General features: G+C 44.2%; 3 protein-coding genes across 3 annotated transcripts in view; 2 read left to right on the top strand and 1 right to left on the bottom strand.

Moving 5' to 3' along the window:
• LOC100184527 (stAR-related lipid transfer protein 7, mitochondrial) overlaps positions 1 to 531 on the top strand; it is a gene marked incomplete in the record, with an annotated part of 6,641 nt that extends 6,110 nt beyond the window's left edge. Inside the window, 1 exon segment of the mRNA XM_026835732.1 lies at positions 183 to 531. Within this exon segment, the coding sequence (XP_026691533.1) occupies positions 183 to 325 (143 nt within the window).
• A 51-nt stretch (positions 532 to 582) lies between these two features.
• Positions 583 to 2,004, bottom strand: LOC100179826 (swi5-dependent recombination DNA repair protein 1 homolog). The gene is made up of 2 exons (XM_002131839.5): positions 1,101 to 2,004; positions 583 to 935 (listed from the first exon to the last, which is right to left on the bottom strand). Exons 1-2 carry the CDS (start codon positions 1,428 to 1,430, stop codon positions 750 to 752), a joined length of 516 nt encoding a protein of 171 aa, XP_002131875.1. The 5' UTR covers positions 1,431 to 2,004; the 3' UTR covers positions 583 to 749.
• Positions 2,005 to 3,534: 1,530 nt separating this feature from the next.
• On the top strand, positions 3,535 to 18,098 carry elk (Elk protein). Its single transcript, NM_001122967.1, is given in 6 exon segments — positions 3,535 to 3,851; positions 8,367 to 8,495; positions 12,285 to 12,496; positions 14,412 to 15,093; positions 15,303 to 16,564; positions 16,824 to 18,098. Coding segments are annotated over 6 exon segments (2,841 nt in total). The 5' UTR covers positions 3,535 to 3,661; the 3' UTR covers positions 17,190 to 18,098.
• Positions 18,099 to 18,299: the final 201 nt, after the last annotated feature.

Here is an 18,299-nt window from a genome sequence, read left to right as displayed (position 1 = left end):
TTTCCAGAGATACTTTAGAGGGGTATGAGTTGTATTTTGACCTACAGTAAACTACATATCTGAGCAAAGTTATAAATAAAATATAAATAAACAGTTTTATTGCTACAAAAAAAGTTTTTAATACTTACTATTAACCCACCTGTTTTTAATTTCCAATGAACACATTCTACCTTTTTATGTAGGAATCCCTGAGTATGTGGAGAAACTGCACACAGCTGCAAAGAATCTAAACCGACAGTTTCCAGCAAAAATAACCAACAATTTTTCCGAAATGCATTATGAAATATCAACCTTTGATTCAAGAAGAATTCAAAAGTCAATGTAATTTACACTCCCAAATGTCTCTTAAAAAATACTGTGTTCACTACTTTAAACTATACATTTAAACATCTGTCCGATATTATAACCCCAGGTGCCTGTATACAAAGGTGTGCTGTGTGTATTTGTTTGGTTACTTGTTCCGCCCGTATGTATTTGTTCTACAACTCAACCTGTTTCCGCTTTGATTCAAGTACAACTTATTTTCTACATGCATACACTTGTGTTCCTACTTTTCTTAAATACTAAGACTCCATAACATTAGTTTACAATTGTGATCAAGCTGCATTCAAGCAATGGTGTTCAAGAAATAGTAACTACTTTTGTAGTAAAATTAGTCAACAGCATGTGATAGTATGAAGGGATAATATAATAACTCATAAAACAAGAAAAGTTTTGCACTACACTGATAAAATAAATAACAAAGGGTCCTATTTGATAAATTCTAGTTTCTTGGTATCAAAATTAACTAATTCAGTATCAATAGATAAATGATGAAGCAATTGAAACATAGTTGGCTTTGGTTCCTTTGGGGTAAACTCGATGAGTTCACCCAGCGCTTCTTGGCAAACCTTTCTCCACTTAATGATAAGACTTTCAAGTGTTTGAAGATTGTTCTGTAACAAAAAATTAAACAATTAGAATATAGTCTATGTTTTAAAAGTATTTATGCATACACAAACATTTAGATATTTAAAAAAATCCATCTTTTAAACATTTTTAGCATTTTAAATAAATTTAAACAAGAACTAATGCATATGTATGAGCCTTCGACTAAAAACCTTGTCTTTATAAGACTTCAGCCTCTTTAGTTTTGCCAAACGCTCTTCATTTCTTCTATGTTGTTCTCGAAGGCTTGCCATCTTCACATGCAAGTCTAAAGCTTCAGTTTTAACTGGTGTTCCCAAACCACCACCTATGTTATTTAAATCAATATTTTCCTTCTCATCAGTTGCCACACTGACTCCACATTTCGAGAGAGTAACTTTGTTCTCTGTTTTCTGCTCACAAGATTTTAGTACCAGTTCCACATCTTCACTAAGCATCCAGGCATCTTCGTTATCAACATCATTTAATTGGTTTTCATCTTCAGCAGGATTTGTGTTGGACATTTTTATCACAACTATATTCCATAACAATTAATCCATTAGTTTTTCAGCAAGACTGGTTCTTTGGAATAAGAGTCTAACAAAATAAATTATAAATTGAATTTAGCAGAAACAGAAAAACAAACATAAACTACTACATTTGTGTACAGTACATAGGTTACAGCTTTGAGCAGAAAATATACCCTGAAAATTTTTAACATTGTAGGCCTATACAAATCTAAACAGTGGAAAATTAAAACAGAAAAAAAACACGAAAATATCCGGTGTTACTCGTTGTCTTGGTATTTTATCGGTGTTGTCAAATCAATGTCAACTTTTTTGTAGTTGAAGCCCACGCCTGTTGTGTGAGGAATGAGGTATCCAGATTTTTGCAGAGTGAATGTAGAAACCACTAAGCAGCTAAATCCAACAGCCAACATCATGTTACCACTGACACCAAATGGTTGAACCTTCATTGTTGGAAACTTGTTAAACCCAGATGATCGTCGAATCTGCATCTCTAGGAAGTTAAAACTGCTTAGAAACCCCATCTTTGTTGACAGTTTTAAATCAATGTGCTGGTATCAAAACTCCACACGGGTATTCTAAAAGTAAAAGGCAAGGAATATATAAATTTATATTAAGAAATAAAACAGTTCAGTAAACAGCTAGAAATTAATACGCCCAAACAATTGATTCATAGTTCGCATATTTACAGATAATCAACTATGCATACGAATAGGAGCTTTATCTGGAAACGTATTTGGCGGTGAAGTTTTGTGTTTGGCGCGCAAAATTGAAATCATATTTCTTTCGTGTACAACGGGGACTTTGTTTTATACACACATAAAATTGTCAAAATATTGTGAAACTGATAAAGGATTTCTACTGAATTTGAATATTGTGATGGTAATGTTGATTTCTTTATAAGAAGCCGACATTAGAATATTTCGTATGCAACATTTTGCGTTTAAAATGACAAACAAAATCTGATTTATTGATTTTTTTGTGTATACCTTTAACCTTACAAACAGGTAGAGTTGCATGGATTGCTTTTCATAGGCCCTTTATATTATTGAACAAGCAATGTTTTAGGTACAAGTCGCAACCCTCCAGATCGAATTTCCGGATACTCCATAGTATAAGCTTAAAAAATCTGTGCAGTCCTAAAATCAAGCGTTGCCGACCCCCACCAATTGCAACAGGGAAATTTATATCTTTATTTAACCTAAAACTTTTTCGAGTGTTGTTATCGCCATTTACTGTTTACATAATTCATCTTGATCAAGAAACTGTACCAGGGTAAACAATGGATTAGGTGCAGATTTAAAATCATGAGGTTGTAATAACAATGGAACAGACAGGAAGTCGTAAAAAAGCAAATATCCCAAAGCGCCATGGCCACGAGAGAAATCCGATGCGGTGGTGTAATTACCGTCCTACGACCACACGGGAGACAGCAGTCGTCCGCCGGAAAACGAGAAAGGCGTTTCGTGTAAGCAACAAAGGGCCTTCTTTGCTACTCGCCTCTGTCCGTTCTTTGTTCGGGCGAACGAGCTTCAGTGATTTTGTTTGTGCATCCCGGCGCCGACTTCCGCCGACCGACGCGATAGCGCGCGGCGCGAGAAAAAAGAGAAGGCGGATGTACAGATGTCTTTTAATTCCGGTTCTCTCTCGTATGGAGACCGCTTCTGTTTGTAACCCTATACTAGTGGCGTCTCAACAACAGCTCACAGTCGACCAGGGTCGTGTCAGTAAAAGAAATCGTAAACGATACAATCACGCCCGTGAACCGGAGGCAGTGTAGTAAACGAGCGTGGAGGCGGAAACTACGTAAATTGTTATCATCTTAAAACAGAACAGGCCCAAGGCAAGAAAGGTTTTTACGGATAAGACAAATGACGCAATGGTATAATTACTCAGAAACGTCAGTGCGGTCTATAATGTACGTTGGCCTACACGGTTCAAAGTTGTGACGTCCAAGGTATATAAGGGTTTTAGCACGGATGCCTATATCCGGGTTAGGCAAGCTGGGATATGGTTCAGGTTCACGCTCTGTGTATAGAGCATAATTTGTTGTTTGAGCTGTGTTATACAAGCACATTTGTAACTTGGTTTCTTCTTAGAGCAGAAATCGACGACACAGTAGTGCAAGAATAGGGTGTGAAAATCAAAGATTACGTGTGTTGAAGTGAAGTAATTATTGCTCGGCTAATAAGGAACACGCTGCCGGGTATATTGCTTATCTGTTGGAAATGATGACATTGAAAATCGACACAGCCGATTTCGATCGCTCGTCCATAGAGCAACAACCACAACAAGACGGCAAATGCAATAACAGCGGTCATAAATCAACGGAAACGCGTAACGTCACAGATTCCGCTGTTGAGAACGACAGGATTAAAAGTTCGGACCCGGAGAAAGGTTTATTGGACCGTGAAAATGGTAAGTACGTGTAGCGTATTGACACTTTTTACTCCAATGATTTCTTGTCAGCTTATCAACCCGTGTGCTGACGTGCAGGTGTTTTTGATTGCGATTTATAGTTACATTCAGCGCTACGCGTCGTAAATAATTGACTAAGCTTTCGCGTCACGAACCTCAACTTACGTCAGAACGCAAGGACAAAGCAGTCGGAAATAGAACCATTAACGGGCAGCGGAACATGCGAGCTCAATTAAATATAGAGCGGCTCAAGGGAACACACCTAGAGGCCGTGCTGGTGCGGCTACTCGTGCGTGACGGTCGTCATCGTACTGAATGAATTACGAACGGAAGAGCGAGCTCACCGCTGGACAGAATTCCTCCTGATATTGCCTTTCATGGACTTATTGACGGAGCGGTGGCAAGGAACCGAAAGGCGAAAGGTTGCTCGCGAGATAAAAAAGAAACCAAGACGCTATACCGTCGGAGTGGGATGCTTTTACAATGACGCAATTGCTCTTGGCTTCCGCCTCTCCATAGTTAGTTCCGGATTTGGTCGCTCCCCTTGTCGCACTGCCCGCTTTCGCCGCCGTTTTGTTTCCTTATTATTCGGTCGCCAGACATCTGTTATATCCGACTAGTAGCTGGGAGGCCATTAACCGCGCGTCGTAGTTAACACTCCACTACTTCCCTTAAACGGCCGTAATTACCAGGGCGAGCAGCGGTCATCCGGATTTATGAGGGACTTGTCCTGATTATTGCTCTCAGGGCCCGGAAGTGGCCTTTGCTGGCGCTGGGGACATAAACAAGAAAATCTAATTAATTTGTACGCCGGAGCAAAACGACAAAGAGACTCTGATATCAGAGAAGCGATTTCAGACCGCCATGCCCACGCTTATGGTGATCTCATTTACATTTCAGCTGTCTTGCTTTGACCTTTCACGGCAGCGCACCGATGACGCAGGAGATTATATGACGTCGCTGCGATTTGACGTAATGAGCAAGCTGGGTTTGAATAGCGCAAGTTAAATACGCGAACCCTTTCTCTATCTTGACGTTCGAAATAGCCCCGTAATTTTTCATGTCAGGGCGTGGAAATCGCTGTTACTATACCGCACGTATTTGCGTCGTGACGCAATTCGTGCGTAAAAATAGCTCGAGATAAAAAGATGATTTAATTCGGAGTTTCCTTCTTGGTTATTACACGAAAATATACTTGGCACAAGCGAGATAAGCGAATGCATTATCGATTGCTGGGAATATAGTGACGCGCTCGTGCAACCGATGTCAGTGATAGATTGCCAGCAAGCGCCGAACCAGCCAGTTTTATTGACCGCCACCGCATGAAAACTCTCCGATCACGTAATAAATCGATCGAAGCCGGTTTTCCGGTTCGAGATACACCCCTGCCAGCCCTGTGCTGGCGCTCACGTTCTTGACCCCTCTACATCACTTGTTCCGCCTCTGGGTTGGTCCTCTGTGACCGTGGGAGCGGAAGCGCAGCTCAAACTACCCGGAAGCAATGCAACGACACGGAAAAGCTTGTTATTGCGTTCGATCATAACACCACGTTGTTTCCAATGGATTAGTTGCCTGCTTCACGGTCTGGTATGTCGGGCCCGACTTTCAAATGTTTACCAAACATCCTAATACTGATTTGCCCTTATTCATCCCCATACAGCGCCATGGGTGGGACAATACAATCTTGGAGATTTTGTCATTCCAAAACTGACCTAAACGTTTTAAAATGATATCACAATTGATATGACTGCTTTTTGGCAACAATGCAGAACAGATTACCTAGGTTGGACATATTTAATTTAACGCAATTGGGCGCCGGGTATACTCGTTGTTCCGATCTGTTCCCACGCTATAAAGAGCAGATGCCAGGAACTAACTGCATCCGGGTAGATAAGAGACCGTGTGTTTCGATGTTTCATATTCAAGAAAACAAAGGTTTTATTAAAAGATGGAGAAATCTAAAACAGAAAAGCGATTTTTACCGGGATTGTTTCGTTTATTGGTTTACCCTGTCGGCAAAATGTTGTTCCTATACAGTGCTAATATTAGGCAAGCGTAAATACGGAAGCCGAATCTGACGTAAATCGCTATACTCCATCGTTTTTTTTTACAAATACTTGCGTTGCATGGCGGATATGAGAACATCACCCATTTACTTAGTTGTTTTTGTTGTTGCTATAAACATGTGAGTCACGATGTATACCTGCAACCAACAACGGAGATCCCCACGCTGCCAATTTCCGTGGCATGTCACATCTTTGTTTTACGTTCCTGTTTCGAAAACGCTCTGCTGATGGTAACTTCCACCGATTGTATTACGGGCTCGACCAATTCAGCAGACTGAGTGAGCTGCTTCCGGCTAAAGCGCGAATAATAGCTTAAAGGGAAGAAACGCCGACTAACGGAAACGCAGCAAGCACTGTACAGTATGCTGCTGCTTGCTGCTGCTGAGTATCGAAAAGTAGCAAGCGATCAAACGCCCTCTTATCCCTGGCCACACGCTTTAGGAATCGGTTGTTCTTGGATTAGCACGGTTCGAAGCTGGAGTGCCGCAAATCAAACCGAATAATAAACTGATGTGAATATGTTTTGGGATTTAAAGTCTAGCCACATATGAGCTAGAGATAATCTCGAATATATCTTCCGTTGTTTAGCATCCCATCCGTCACTTTAATGAACTGTCGTGGGGTCGGTTGGATCGTACGATGTGCTGGCTTCGATATGAACGGCGCCATAAACTTGTCCCGGCTACAAATTTACCGCGATTAGGCCATTTCAAAGCGGAGTTAATTTCCTGGCAGACAGGCGCCGGGTCGCATGTACACTGTCGATCGCATTGGTTATTACGATGGCTGGGTAACTGACAGTGACCGAGCGCCAGGCCCGATTTCAGTGGCGAAAGTAACGCGCCCTGTGCTCGCTTCACCGACTGCTGACGTGTCTGGGGCCAAACGGAAACCTGTCCCATTCGGACGGGTAGTGTTGTTGTTTCCGGCTGACGAGAAATATATCCTTGTCTCTCGTTTCCGTGTGAGCGCATCTCGAAGTGCGAGCCGTGTGTTTTCTCCAACACTGAGATTCATGCTGGTTCCGGGTTGGTGGTAAAAGTGGCGAGTATAGTACATAGTATAGGGTTGGAACAACACAGAACTGACGCCATACTGGTGCGATCTGCAGTTTTAACGTCTGTATTTGAACAAGACCAGGTAGAAAGTCATTGTTTTCTGGAGGCCAAGGACACCTCACATATGGACACACACACCAGACGGATTATTGGCACATTAGAACGCGCGCTCGCACACTCGCCTACCATGTACCCATTGACGCGGCTCTCGGAGCCGCTTCCTGATCGAGTAACGAGTCGTTTCCGCCTCATAGGCTAGCGGGTCTGGTCCAGCGCAACAGGGCAAAAGAGAGTGCGAACGAGGGAAACAGTGGGAGCTTTCCAAGCAGGTAAAGACCGAGCCTTAGGAAGATAGATACAAACCCTACAACACCAGGAAACAACCGCAGAGGAAGCCCGGCCTGTTCCTTGAAAGGTTATGTATCATCTGCCGAGACAGTTTCTGAGCAATAAACCGCCATAGTGGCTTTGCACGTTGCCAGGATTGATGCAACGAGTGCTGGGGACTGTATAGCACGGAAGCGGGAATAGAATCAACCGCTCACAGCTACAGGAAGCAGTTAGTACTGCTGGTGAGCTCAGCTTTCAAAGACATTTTAACGTTATATTGAAAGGCAGTTAAAGTGGTATAAGCATTTTAATATAATACCTAAAAGGAAAGTTACCTGCAAAGCTTAATTCTTTAGCGGTTGCGGACGTTATTTAAAAAACTTTTTGCGATAAGGTGTTTACGCCTTTAGGGTGAAAGTGCTTGTAGAATGTGTGTAAATGTAAACAAAATTCGGTAATGGGCAATTACATTTTAAACAGACGAAAGAAATTTCCATGCGTGTTGTTAGCGGGGAACTTGCATCCGTCCTTATTGGTTCGATGAAACAACATAACCAATCAGAACGTCTGTAATTAATACTCGAAAGGCGGTCTAAGCATCTGTAGTACAGGGTTTGTTATTTTCCTTGTCTGACAGGTTTGTGACAGGTCTGTACGAGCGCCGTCCTCTTTCCTAGAAAGATTTCTCCCTGTATACTACCACAACTATTTTGTAGGCGTCGACGTTAAAACAGCCGTAAGGAATTCTATCTTTGTAAAAGGCAATATACAGATCGTGTTGCCAAAATATATGATTAAACCGGTCGTATTAGTTATTGTGTTAATTGCTAATTACCCCGAGTATTTTGTAAGCATCCATCGCAAATCAGCCTTAGGTTATTTTATTTGTGTAAAAGTCAAAGGCATGATGTATTGCGTATATCACACTTAACCAGTCGTATTAGTTGTTGTGTTAATTCGCTGCTTTTGCTAATTGGATTTTGTTTTTATTTTTCATGTCGTTGCTTCGGTGTCTGTTGTTAACTGAACTGTGCTGCAATTTGAAAATTGATTGATATTAGACGGTTCCCCATCGTTGGATGAGCGTTCTTCGATGGTAAATATGGAGGAAATCGACATGCAAGCACCGCCTTCTGACAAGCGGCTGTGCCTTGCCAACATGCAGCAACTGGGAGCCCATTTACCAAGAGGTAAGCATATTAAACAATGCGTTCTTATTCATTGTCGGATTAGTAAAGCCAAGTCTTTGCGGTACGAATTTGTTGTCCAATATCGACCGGGCTATGCAGTTGCGTGATTAGTGTTTACCTTGTTAGTTGCGATTATGGTTTACGCGGAACAAAACCGATTGCCGTCATTGGGAGAAAATCAAACTTGTCAGCAATCAGGGGCGACAAGCAAACATAGCTTATACAGCGTCATATATGGTCGTACTTAGTGTTCGTTGTCGCAATTTAATTACACATCAACATCGCTGTGGTCTTGGTTGTCGCAGTCTAACCGCTTAGCAAATGCGACAGTCAAAGCCTCAACAAGTCCTGGGGTGTTTGGTATGTCGTTCCGGCACGAAAAGCGTTCGCAAAGTGTTTGTTGCCTTGTGTATGGGAAATACGCTTAGCAGTCCAGATGTTGGAACTGGAAAAGCGGTAGATAGCGTGGTGCAGTGAGCGCTGCGGTGTCATGTTTTCATCATTCGCACAATCGTCGGAAACAGGCTCCAGGCCGAACAAGGCAACTGGAGCCAACACGCTAATTACAGCCGAATAGTGGCTTGACGTGAGTGTGCCGTGCCTGGTCTTCATTAATAGAGCCTCCAACAAACGGGCTTGGTTGTGCGGCGAGTCAGAGCGGAATTGCGGTGAGGTCTTTGTGCGGTGGCGCGGGGAAATGCATTATTGTCGATTAAGAGCGGGTGCTCGCCTGTCTATCAATAGACGTACATCCGCCCAATCTTAGGCTGTGCATTAACCGAGCTTCCACGATTTTCCATTGTTCGCGTAAAAGCCTGCACTCCCGTTCCTGCTGCATTTGCATTGAATGGCAACGAATGACGAAGCCTGGAGACAAATTCTTCACGATGCCACGTCATTTGTCACACGGTTTCCGAAGCCAAATGCCTCTATCGCGACAGCGACGACGCAAACAAATAAAAACACCAAAACAGCCTCGTTTCCGGCCCCCGGATACCCCAGTCGCCACCTGAGCGTTCCTACTTCTCCCAGCGCCCCGGCCTATCTCTCAGGTTTCGCTGGAAACGATACCTGCCCGTGAATTTGGTTTCCACACGGTGTATGTAACTTGTTACGGCTTCAGATCCCGTGACCCCCGCACTGTTTACCTTCGTTCTTAACCGTGGAACGACTTCGCGACGATTAGAGGGTTATAGGGGACGCTTTTGATTTCTAGCGATTTTGTAAACAGTATTCGCACTGACCTCCCGCTGTTACGTCATGGCGATTCGAGTCAGTGTCCCCAAGTAGGTTTCCGGCAAGTGGCATCATGAAAAAGTAATGATCTTTTGGTGGCAGGGTGCTGCTGAAGCAATTACCATCGTCTTTGTGCGCTGGCTGGCTTATTAACCCGCGCCCCTGATCAATTACGTCGGCGCGGCTTCTTGCGTCGGTCAATAGGAACTTAATTGTGGGGTGGATGCGTCATTAAAGGATCTCGAAACCGGTAGATCGTCGGCGGCCAGTGCACCAGTGTATTAATCCACGGAACAGCGAATTACCTGAGCCGAAACACACGGATTAAGTTACCTCCGGTTAAAACGCCCGGAAACCATAACGTGTATTCAACTGGGTCGCATTTTCTCGCTTCTGTTCCTTTTCTTCGCGGTCGGTTCTATGATCCATCATCTGTCGCGCGATATATCGACGACGCTATGTATTACGTCATATTCGGAACAATGGATGTACACAATATGGGCGAGGCGCGAAACAAAGACGTCGCACAAGATCTTAGTCGTTCTTAACAAAGAACCTATCTTGTCCGACCTAATCCAAACATTACGACTAAACAGTCCAAATATATGACACTGACTCATTTGACCACGCGGTGCAATGCCGAGCGAGCGAACTCGGCTTATTCAGGCTATCCCACAAGGTATAGTCACACTTTATTGGGTCACAGCCATCTTTATGTACGGCGATAAAACCGGGTTGATTGGGTGCTTGGGGTATTTGTTGAGTCACCATATACCATTCGGCGATGATTGCTAAGTAATTGTCTTAAAATAGGAGCAATTTGTTGTAGTTTCGCGAGTTGTAGCTTCCTTAATGTGTTTTGTGTTTTGAAAGTGCTGCGTCGGTAAATCACAGCGGAATGCGAAACTAACATTGTGTGGTGGGGTGGGGAAAGGCCTGCTTAGTTCAGTAGTGTTGCTTCTTTAACATGGAATCTATTCCCCGTGACGATGAGATAAGGACAAGCGGAAACCGACCAACGCGTATTTCGAGAACTATTTATCTTGACTGATTCCTGTTCCTTCCTTTCCTTCCGCCCGCAGCTTACCGGTAAACAAGCGCCTGCCGTACCCCGCTGAACCGACATTGCCAGCATAGCAAACGCCCATAGCAAAATCGAAAAGTATGCCGCCCACCCATAAGGAAGCCGGAATAATACAGATTTCGGCTTATACCCGCCGACGAAGCTATCTCTTTGTATGTTCTTTCTACCGCTCCGAAAATAGAACTGACTATGCGTTCACCAAGGCGGTTTAGGTTATACGTCATTGTTTATAGAAGGAACTACGGCGGCGATCACTATAACTCCCGTCTACAAGGGCGAGTAATAACACAGGTTGTTGTAAACTGTGGCGCAATTAACTTGCCAGGCCACTTAAATTTTCGCTGACGATTCATGATCGTGGCTTTAATTGGCCGGGGATGCGTCACTCGGGGAAGGGAAATCCTGCGGAATAAGTCATCGTTGGCCTCGGTTACGTGGGTCGGGGACAGAGGCCTTGGTTTAATTAATATCTTCTAATTTTGCGCGGGTCATAAAGTTAAAAGCGGCTGTCGTATCATTTTCACATTTTGTCGCGAGTTTATACTGTTCTCGTGGGCGGTTTATCTCGTCTGTCAACACGTTCTAAATAGCGCTCGGCTCTGGAGACATTCGAAGCTCTGGATACCGCCGGACGTACTAAATCTTATTATAACACATGGCAGATCCTGGTAGATCATAGCATCGTACTTACGCCCATGGCTTAACTAGATGCAGCTACCCGCTTGACGTCAGCGTTTTGGTTAAGCGATGACACATGCAAGTTCGCCTGTTCTGTGGCAACCTCAGCGCTCGAAGTCTTCTATTTTCGGCACCGGTTTTAACTTCGTCTATTTTTGGCGATGCCCAACTAACGGAATATTAGCGCCTGAAGTAACGGTGCACACCCGAGTTAATCGTTCAACGTTTTCCCGGAAGACTGCCGTTACCAATAGCGATATTCATCACACCAGAATCCTACTTTTTGCATTAGTTCTACAAACCGTGTGACGCAATTTACTATTTCGCAACTATTTGTGGCGTAACAAGGCCTGTACGTTAAAAGGACGACGATTGCCCAAAGAGTATTAAGCAGAATCGTCCAGCCAGGCGCAGCGGGAAGGGTTCCGCGCACTTTCTGGGAAAACTAAGGCAGCCGTTGTTTCCTCTTCATTGTGCCAGCCCCGGACTTTATTTCAACGGAAGGAAACCCGCTATTAATTAGACTCGAGTTGGTTTAATGCTCCGTCGTAAAGTTTCGGCGACGTGCACGTGATGAATTCGCACCGACCTATTCGAGTTCTCATAAATCAAGCATTCCCGGTGCAGCAGCTTGATCCGCATCCGCTAATTAAAGCTTATGAGTCTCACAAACGCGTCGCGGTGTAATGAAATTCACAAAATGGCCGCCAGCTGCGAAAAATCTCTCTCACTGCTCCGAAACTTGTAACATGTCATATAGGTATTGAATTAAGCTCTGATATTATTTTCAGTGCTGGATATGAACGTAACACTGTGGCAATTTCTGCTCGAACTTCTCATGGACCCCAGCAGCAACAGTCATCTAATCAGTTGGACCTCCGCGGATGGTGAATTCAAGCTCCATAATTCCGAAGAGGTTGCTCGGCTCTGGGGCCTTAGGAAGAACAAGACGAATATGAACTACGATAAACTGAGCCGAGCGCTGCGTTACTATTACGATAAGGTGGGTTGTTTTTTCGTGTGCAAAATATGCGGTAACGAAATTAGATGACTCGAGCAATGCAGTTCAGCGGCGATTGCACGCATTCCTGATACAATGCTGGTGCGGGGAATGGTCTGCTTTGCATTGGAACCGCAATGAATTGAATTAAGCTGCACTCGTGGTTTCTGAGCCGGTATTATGTTACCGGGCCAGTATGCTACCACGGGATGCAGCTGACACGAGCTAGCTCATTACAATTCAATATAGAACGCCTCCCAATCGCCAGGGAAGGTGCAAGTGAATACCCAGGGCGCTTGTGCGTTTGTATATTTCGGAATCCCGCACGCCGACCTGCCACCTCTCACGTTTCCTCTCGCTTCCCGTAATGGGAGCCTCGAATGCCCGACTGTGCCCAGTGGAATAAGAGACAGAAAAATACTATAACAAACGTCGCTCGCGCCGCCTTATCAAACCGCCACAATTTGTCACCGATGCTTCGTCACTCGCCACAGTATTTCGACTCGTCTCGTAATCATGAAAGCTTGGTAATCCGATCTTTGGCGCAGTGAAGCGTGGATACGATTTCCGATGCCAGATGAAAGGGGATTGGTTATAACACTGTAAGAGTGGCTGGGAGTGCGTCATGAGTGCCTATGTCTAGGGAAACATGGAGAAAAGCGAGCACAGAATGGAAACATTACATCACCGGAAATACCATGCGCTAAGCGGCTCGAACGTTCGTTTCACATCACATCCTGATAACGGTACAATGCCCCCACGCGTGTCCACGGTAAATAAATAGCAGGCCTGCTGTCGATTTAGCAAAACATTGCAGGGCCCTCTATTCCACTTGACTCCGCTCCTTCTACCGCTCCTTCCTTTCTCTTTCTTTCTCCTGCGCTTCCGTTAACGGATGTTTATGCGGGATAAATACAAATGCTCGCGTTCCGGCCATACAAGTTAATTCGAGTCTCAAAATCGAACGTTTTCGTAGTAACATGCATAGGAACGCGAATTCGATCCCACGCAAAGTGATTGCAGGTCGTTTCTAAATATATACTCGATTAGATAACGAACGATTTTAGGATCGCGATTGTATCAGTATCGAGTTGTAAACTACCCTGTTATTTATCCGCGTCATCGCCACGTAGTAGAACAGCAGTTCGTGGATATCTGTATCATGCTTCAGTATCTAAAATGTTTTTATAAACAATAACCCGAATATCTAACCGAGCAACGCACACCGCAAACGTTTTACAAATAAACTGTATTTGAATTTGGATACAGCTAGTACGAAGGGCTAGTTTTAATGGGCTTAGTAACTGATAAGTTCCCTCATGGAGCAATGGCCAAACCATCAAATTCATATTTCGTATCCAATTCTTTGTTTGTAAAGGTTTGAGAGCGATCGACAAGCGTAACCGGGATTTTGGCACCGGATTCGCGCGCTCTCGAGCGAAGAATATGGCATTGGCAATAATACATTAATATTTTGAGTCAGAGCGTCCGGTTTCCTGCCGAAAGCGCCGGCTCATTCGCCCATGAATTCGATTTCGGTATCTCGGTTTTGTGCGAAATGTCCAAATTGAGGAATGGCACTTAATTTATCTGTTACGGACGTGGGTACAGACCTACTCAGGAAATGGAAATAATGACTCGCTGGTCAGTGACCGCTCGTCACACATAATTTTCAAGTGAAACCTTGTAAGACGGAAACCCCTTCGTTTTTGTCGCGGACCTCTGTGGGTTTATTGTTCTCGTCTTAAGGGGTTTACCCAGGGCTAAATACAGATGTCTGATGGGCTAACACCACTGAACGAAGGGCCAGAAATATACATAGCATTGTTTTTCGTGTATAAGAAAAAAGTCAATAAACCATTGAGTTTCCTTTATACTCGTTTGAATTTCGTTTTCTAAAATTAATTTTTTATTACAGAATATCATAAAGAAAGTGAACGGACAGAAGTTCGTGTACAAGTTCGTGTCTTTCCCTGAAATTATAAAAACCGAAACCAAGATTCCATTTCGGGTAAAGATGGAAAGACTTACCCAAAACGAAAATGGACAGGGGGGTATAGATGATGACGACGAAGGGGACCCCCCCTCACCCACACCATCTTCATCACCCCCCTCAATGGTGGTGGGCCGTAGTGACGTCACAGAGGAAGATTATCGCTACTTCATCCAACGTCAGCAAGAAGCAAAAGAATTAGAGCAAGCGGAAAAACGAAAAAAGCTGAGCCATCAAAACGAACAAAGACAAGAACAAAGGCGGCAGCTGAAGCAACTGAACTATTCCAACTACTCCCCCACGCAATCGCCCGCGGATAATTGGAGACACCGCGAGATGGCGGAAGAGAGTCACCACGCTACTGGATCTCTTCAGCATGCAACACGTTCTGTAGAAGATGTAGCTCGCATGTCGCTGGGTGCGGCGTCCTCTGCGGCAGCAGCTGCTGCCGCGGCCGCCCTGTCAGCAACGCAAGAGGAACGTGCCCGTAACGCTGCGGCAACGGCAGCTTTCTGGGCTGGGTTCAGACAAGCTGCTGCAGCCGCTGTTGTAGCTTCAACATCTAAACCAGAAGATCCACTGCTTACTCAGCGATACTTACAAGCAGGTATGGTATAATAGTAATAACAAAGTTACATACGTTGTAACCCGTAAGCGGGCACCAACCAAATACCCAGCATAACGTGTATGAAACAGAATCCCGTATTATAAATAACGACTGTTGTTGCCACACTCATGCGAGGAAATAGGCTAAATTCATTCTTCAATTTAATAGTCGCTAATTTTTTTATATTAACTCATATTACGACTTTTCAGGTGAGAGACAAAACTCCGGGCGAAAATACCACACCGAAAGCCCACCTATCAACCCTAGAGGATGGGACCGCCACAATAGCAACAACAACCACCGTTCCAACACACACAGCTACCGGCAGCAACAACACAATGACAAATATAAGCACGACCGACTGTCTCCCCCGTATCCAACTCAGTTCCACAAATCTCGTAAATCTCCACCCAAAGACACAGTTTCGCAATATCAGCAATACCTGCAACAGTACGAGAAAGATTACTCTCTTAGTATGAGCCACCACCGGTTTAAAGAGCAACCAGAACATACGCCGGAGGAACTTATCAACCACAACAAAAAAGCGCTGGCTGAAGCGTTTATGGCAAGAGCTCCTCAAATAAACAAGCCTCGCCCACGAAGTCCTTACAGCAGTGGCCAGAAAAGGAGGTATCCGGGAGAAGATGACGTTATGGATGTTAGGCGTCGCGACCCTTCACTTTTTTGTTCTCGACTCGAGCAAGATGACATTCCTGCATCCTCCAACCGATCAAGCATTGAGTTGAAGCGTCCAAAAATGGAATGCAGCGACATCAGCTCCAACGCATTTCCTTTCGCCGACAATTTTAGCTCATACTCCCGCGAACTTGTTGGAAAATCACCCCCTCTCCCGCGACCCTTCGACGAAAGAAACGAGCATGCAGAATCAACCTTGGCAATGCTAATGAACGGCCATAATTCAGCACCTATTGAAAACACCAGCAATACTAATACCTTAAAACGAAACTCCCTGAACGAAGCGCCTTTGGATCTCTGCACTTCACCTAAAGCGTCCAACTCGCCTCCAGGCAGTCCACGAGCACTTTCCCCAATGCTTAAACATTCCCCTCCAGTTTCCAGCATGGACGGCGATACTTCCAGAACGGAAGAGAAAAGAAAATCTCCTGAGCTACTCCCTGCTCCTGAGCAACGGGAGGACGAGGAGCTCGAAAAGACGAAACAAGACTCCGGACCGGTGACTCCACAAAAAAGGCGACTCACTGGCAAAAAGTCAATAGACCGAAAACCTTCCCCCATTGACTTAAGTAAACCAACTCGTACAGAAGCTGATGATTACATGGATGGGATATCTTCAGCTCTGTACGCGCAGTTTCCAGGCATCCGAGGATCATCTTTGTTATCACATGATGGAAAAAGCATCAATACTCCGGATGCGGTGAGCAGGAAGACACCATCCGACACGAACGCTACTTTCTTTCCCACTTCAGTGATCATGACTCCATCGCCAATGGTAAGTACATGAGTTTTTTTGACTTATATTTTCCAAGGCGTTAACGCTGCTCTTGTTGTGGGTGTACTGGGCAAGACACTTAACAGCAAATCTTGATGATGTCTTACCGTATGGCAGACGAAACGCTAGTTCCTTAAAATCACAAAAACAAGCCAGAAGATCCCTTTTACTTTTATAATACATATACATTCGGGCAGCAACAACATAATCATATGCATCTATTACTGTATAAGTATAAACTAACACCATACTTTTCCAGGTGATACCTAGTATTACATTCTGGAGCACCTTAAGCCCAATGCCGCCACATGGGTTAGGGAAGACTGACCTTCTTGCGGGAGTCCGTGAAGGCTGCTCTTCCAAATCAACAAACAACGATTCAAAAGACGGGGAAGGGGAAAAAGACCAGAAAGCCGGTTCAGTCTTCCAGTTTCCTACAGTGGTAAACGGCCAGATGACATTCGCGGGCGTTCCTGTGCGACCGATTGCTGCCGCACTTGGCCAGCCTATCCCTGCCAACCAAGTGAGCAGCGTAGCTTCCCAGCTTACTTCGCATATGACGGGGGTGGCTTCTCCCCTTAATCTCGTATCCAGTTCTGCCGTCACGACACTAACTTCATCGTAACGTCACTTGAACGTCCAGCATCTAACACACGGCGCTGTGGTACTCCCAGATCACTGTTTCATGCGATACCGCTCTCAGACCTTGTTATTTTCGTTCACGCCAAAGGTACTCTCTTTTCTTTAATATATTCCATACTAAATCCACACGCCGGTTAAACGAACATAACAACAGCAAAAACAAAGTGAAAAAACACCAAAAGTTGAATAAGTCAGATATTCCGCAAAGTGAAAATTTTTCCAAGATTGTGCTTAGAACTCCACGGTGCAAGCATTACATTTAAAATTCTTCTGCGGACATTGCTTATAATCTAGACCATACAGAACTTCCAGTTATACTTGTTTTCTGTAGTCCACCCCAGATTTTTTTGTGTGTGAGCTGTTTTTTATGTTTCATTCAGTTTGAACTTCATGGTTGTTATTGTTTTATTCTTTCTGTTTACGGTGCCATTTATTTGTGTATATAACGGTTCTTTAACGTTCCCGCATATACAAACCGCGTCATGTACTTCCCCAAACCCATAGAAAACCACCATGTACAACTGAACGTTACTACGACTGTGTTATTAAGATCTGTCTGTGTGTTCTTCCCTTACTGCTGGAATGCATTTCCAATTTTCATCCGTTTTTTTCAATCTTTTCTACTGCCCGTACATTACGTGTTAACCATTGGCGAACTGGGCGAACACGGGGCGCAGATGTGCGCTATGTGCGTGATGGCCCACACTTAAAGTTCATTTACCTGACGTGTCGACCTTTTGCGGTCAACCATTTAGCTCCCTTGCGCCCCCTGTGTCTTACTTTTCGCATCTTCCTGTGATATTTGTGATTTGCGTCTAGTTTTCCAATCGCTCACAGATTTAAGTTATTTCGTGGCGCGTAAAAGCAACAGAGCGACATTATATTGCAAACCTACAAGTGTTTCATTCAGACAAGCCAAGCATAAGCATATAGAGATTGAGCAGTCAATTCGCTCAGTTGCACGGATTGTCCAAACTAGACAACTTATTTTATCTAAAAGTATCAGCCGTTCGAACATTATAAAAAAAAAGTAAATATATAAATAATAACTACCAAGTGAAGCAAGCGGGCACTAAGTCCGTAAAACAGAACC

The sequence above is a fragment of the Ciona intestinalis genome, chromosome 8 (assembly GCF_000224145.3).
Source record: "Ciona intestinalis chromosome 8, KH, whole genome shotgun sequence".
In the NCBI taxonomy this organism is placed as follows: Eukaryota; Metazoa; Chordata; class Ascidiacea; order Phlebobranchia; family Cionidae; genus Ciona; species Ciona intestinalis.
This window is presented reverse-complemented; position numbering and strand designations above follow the sequence as displayed.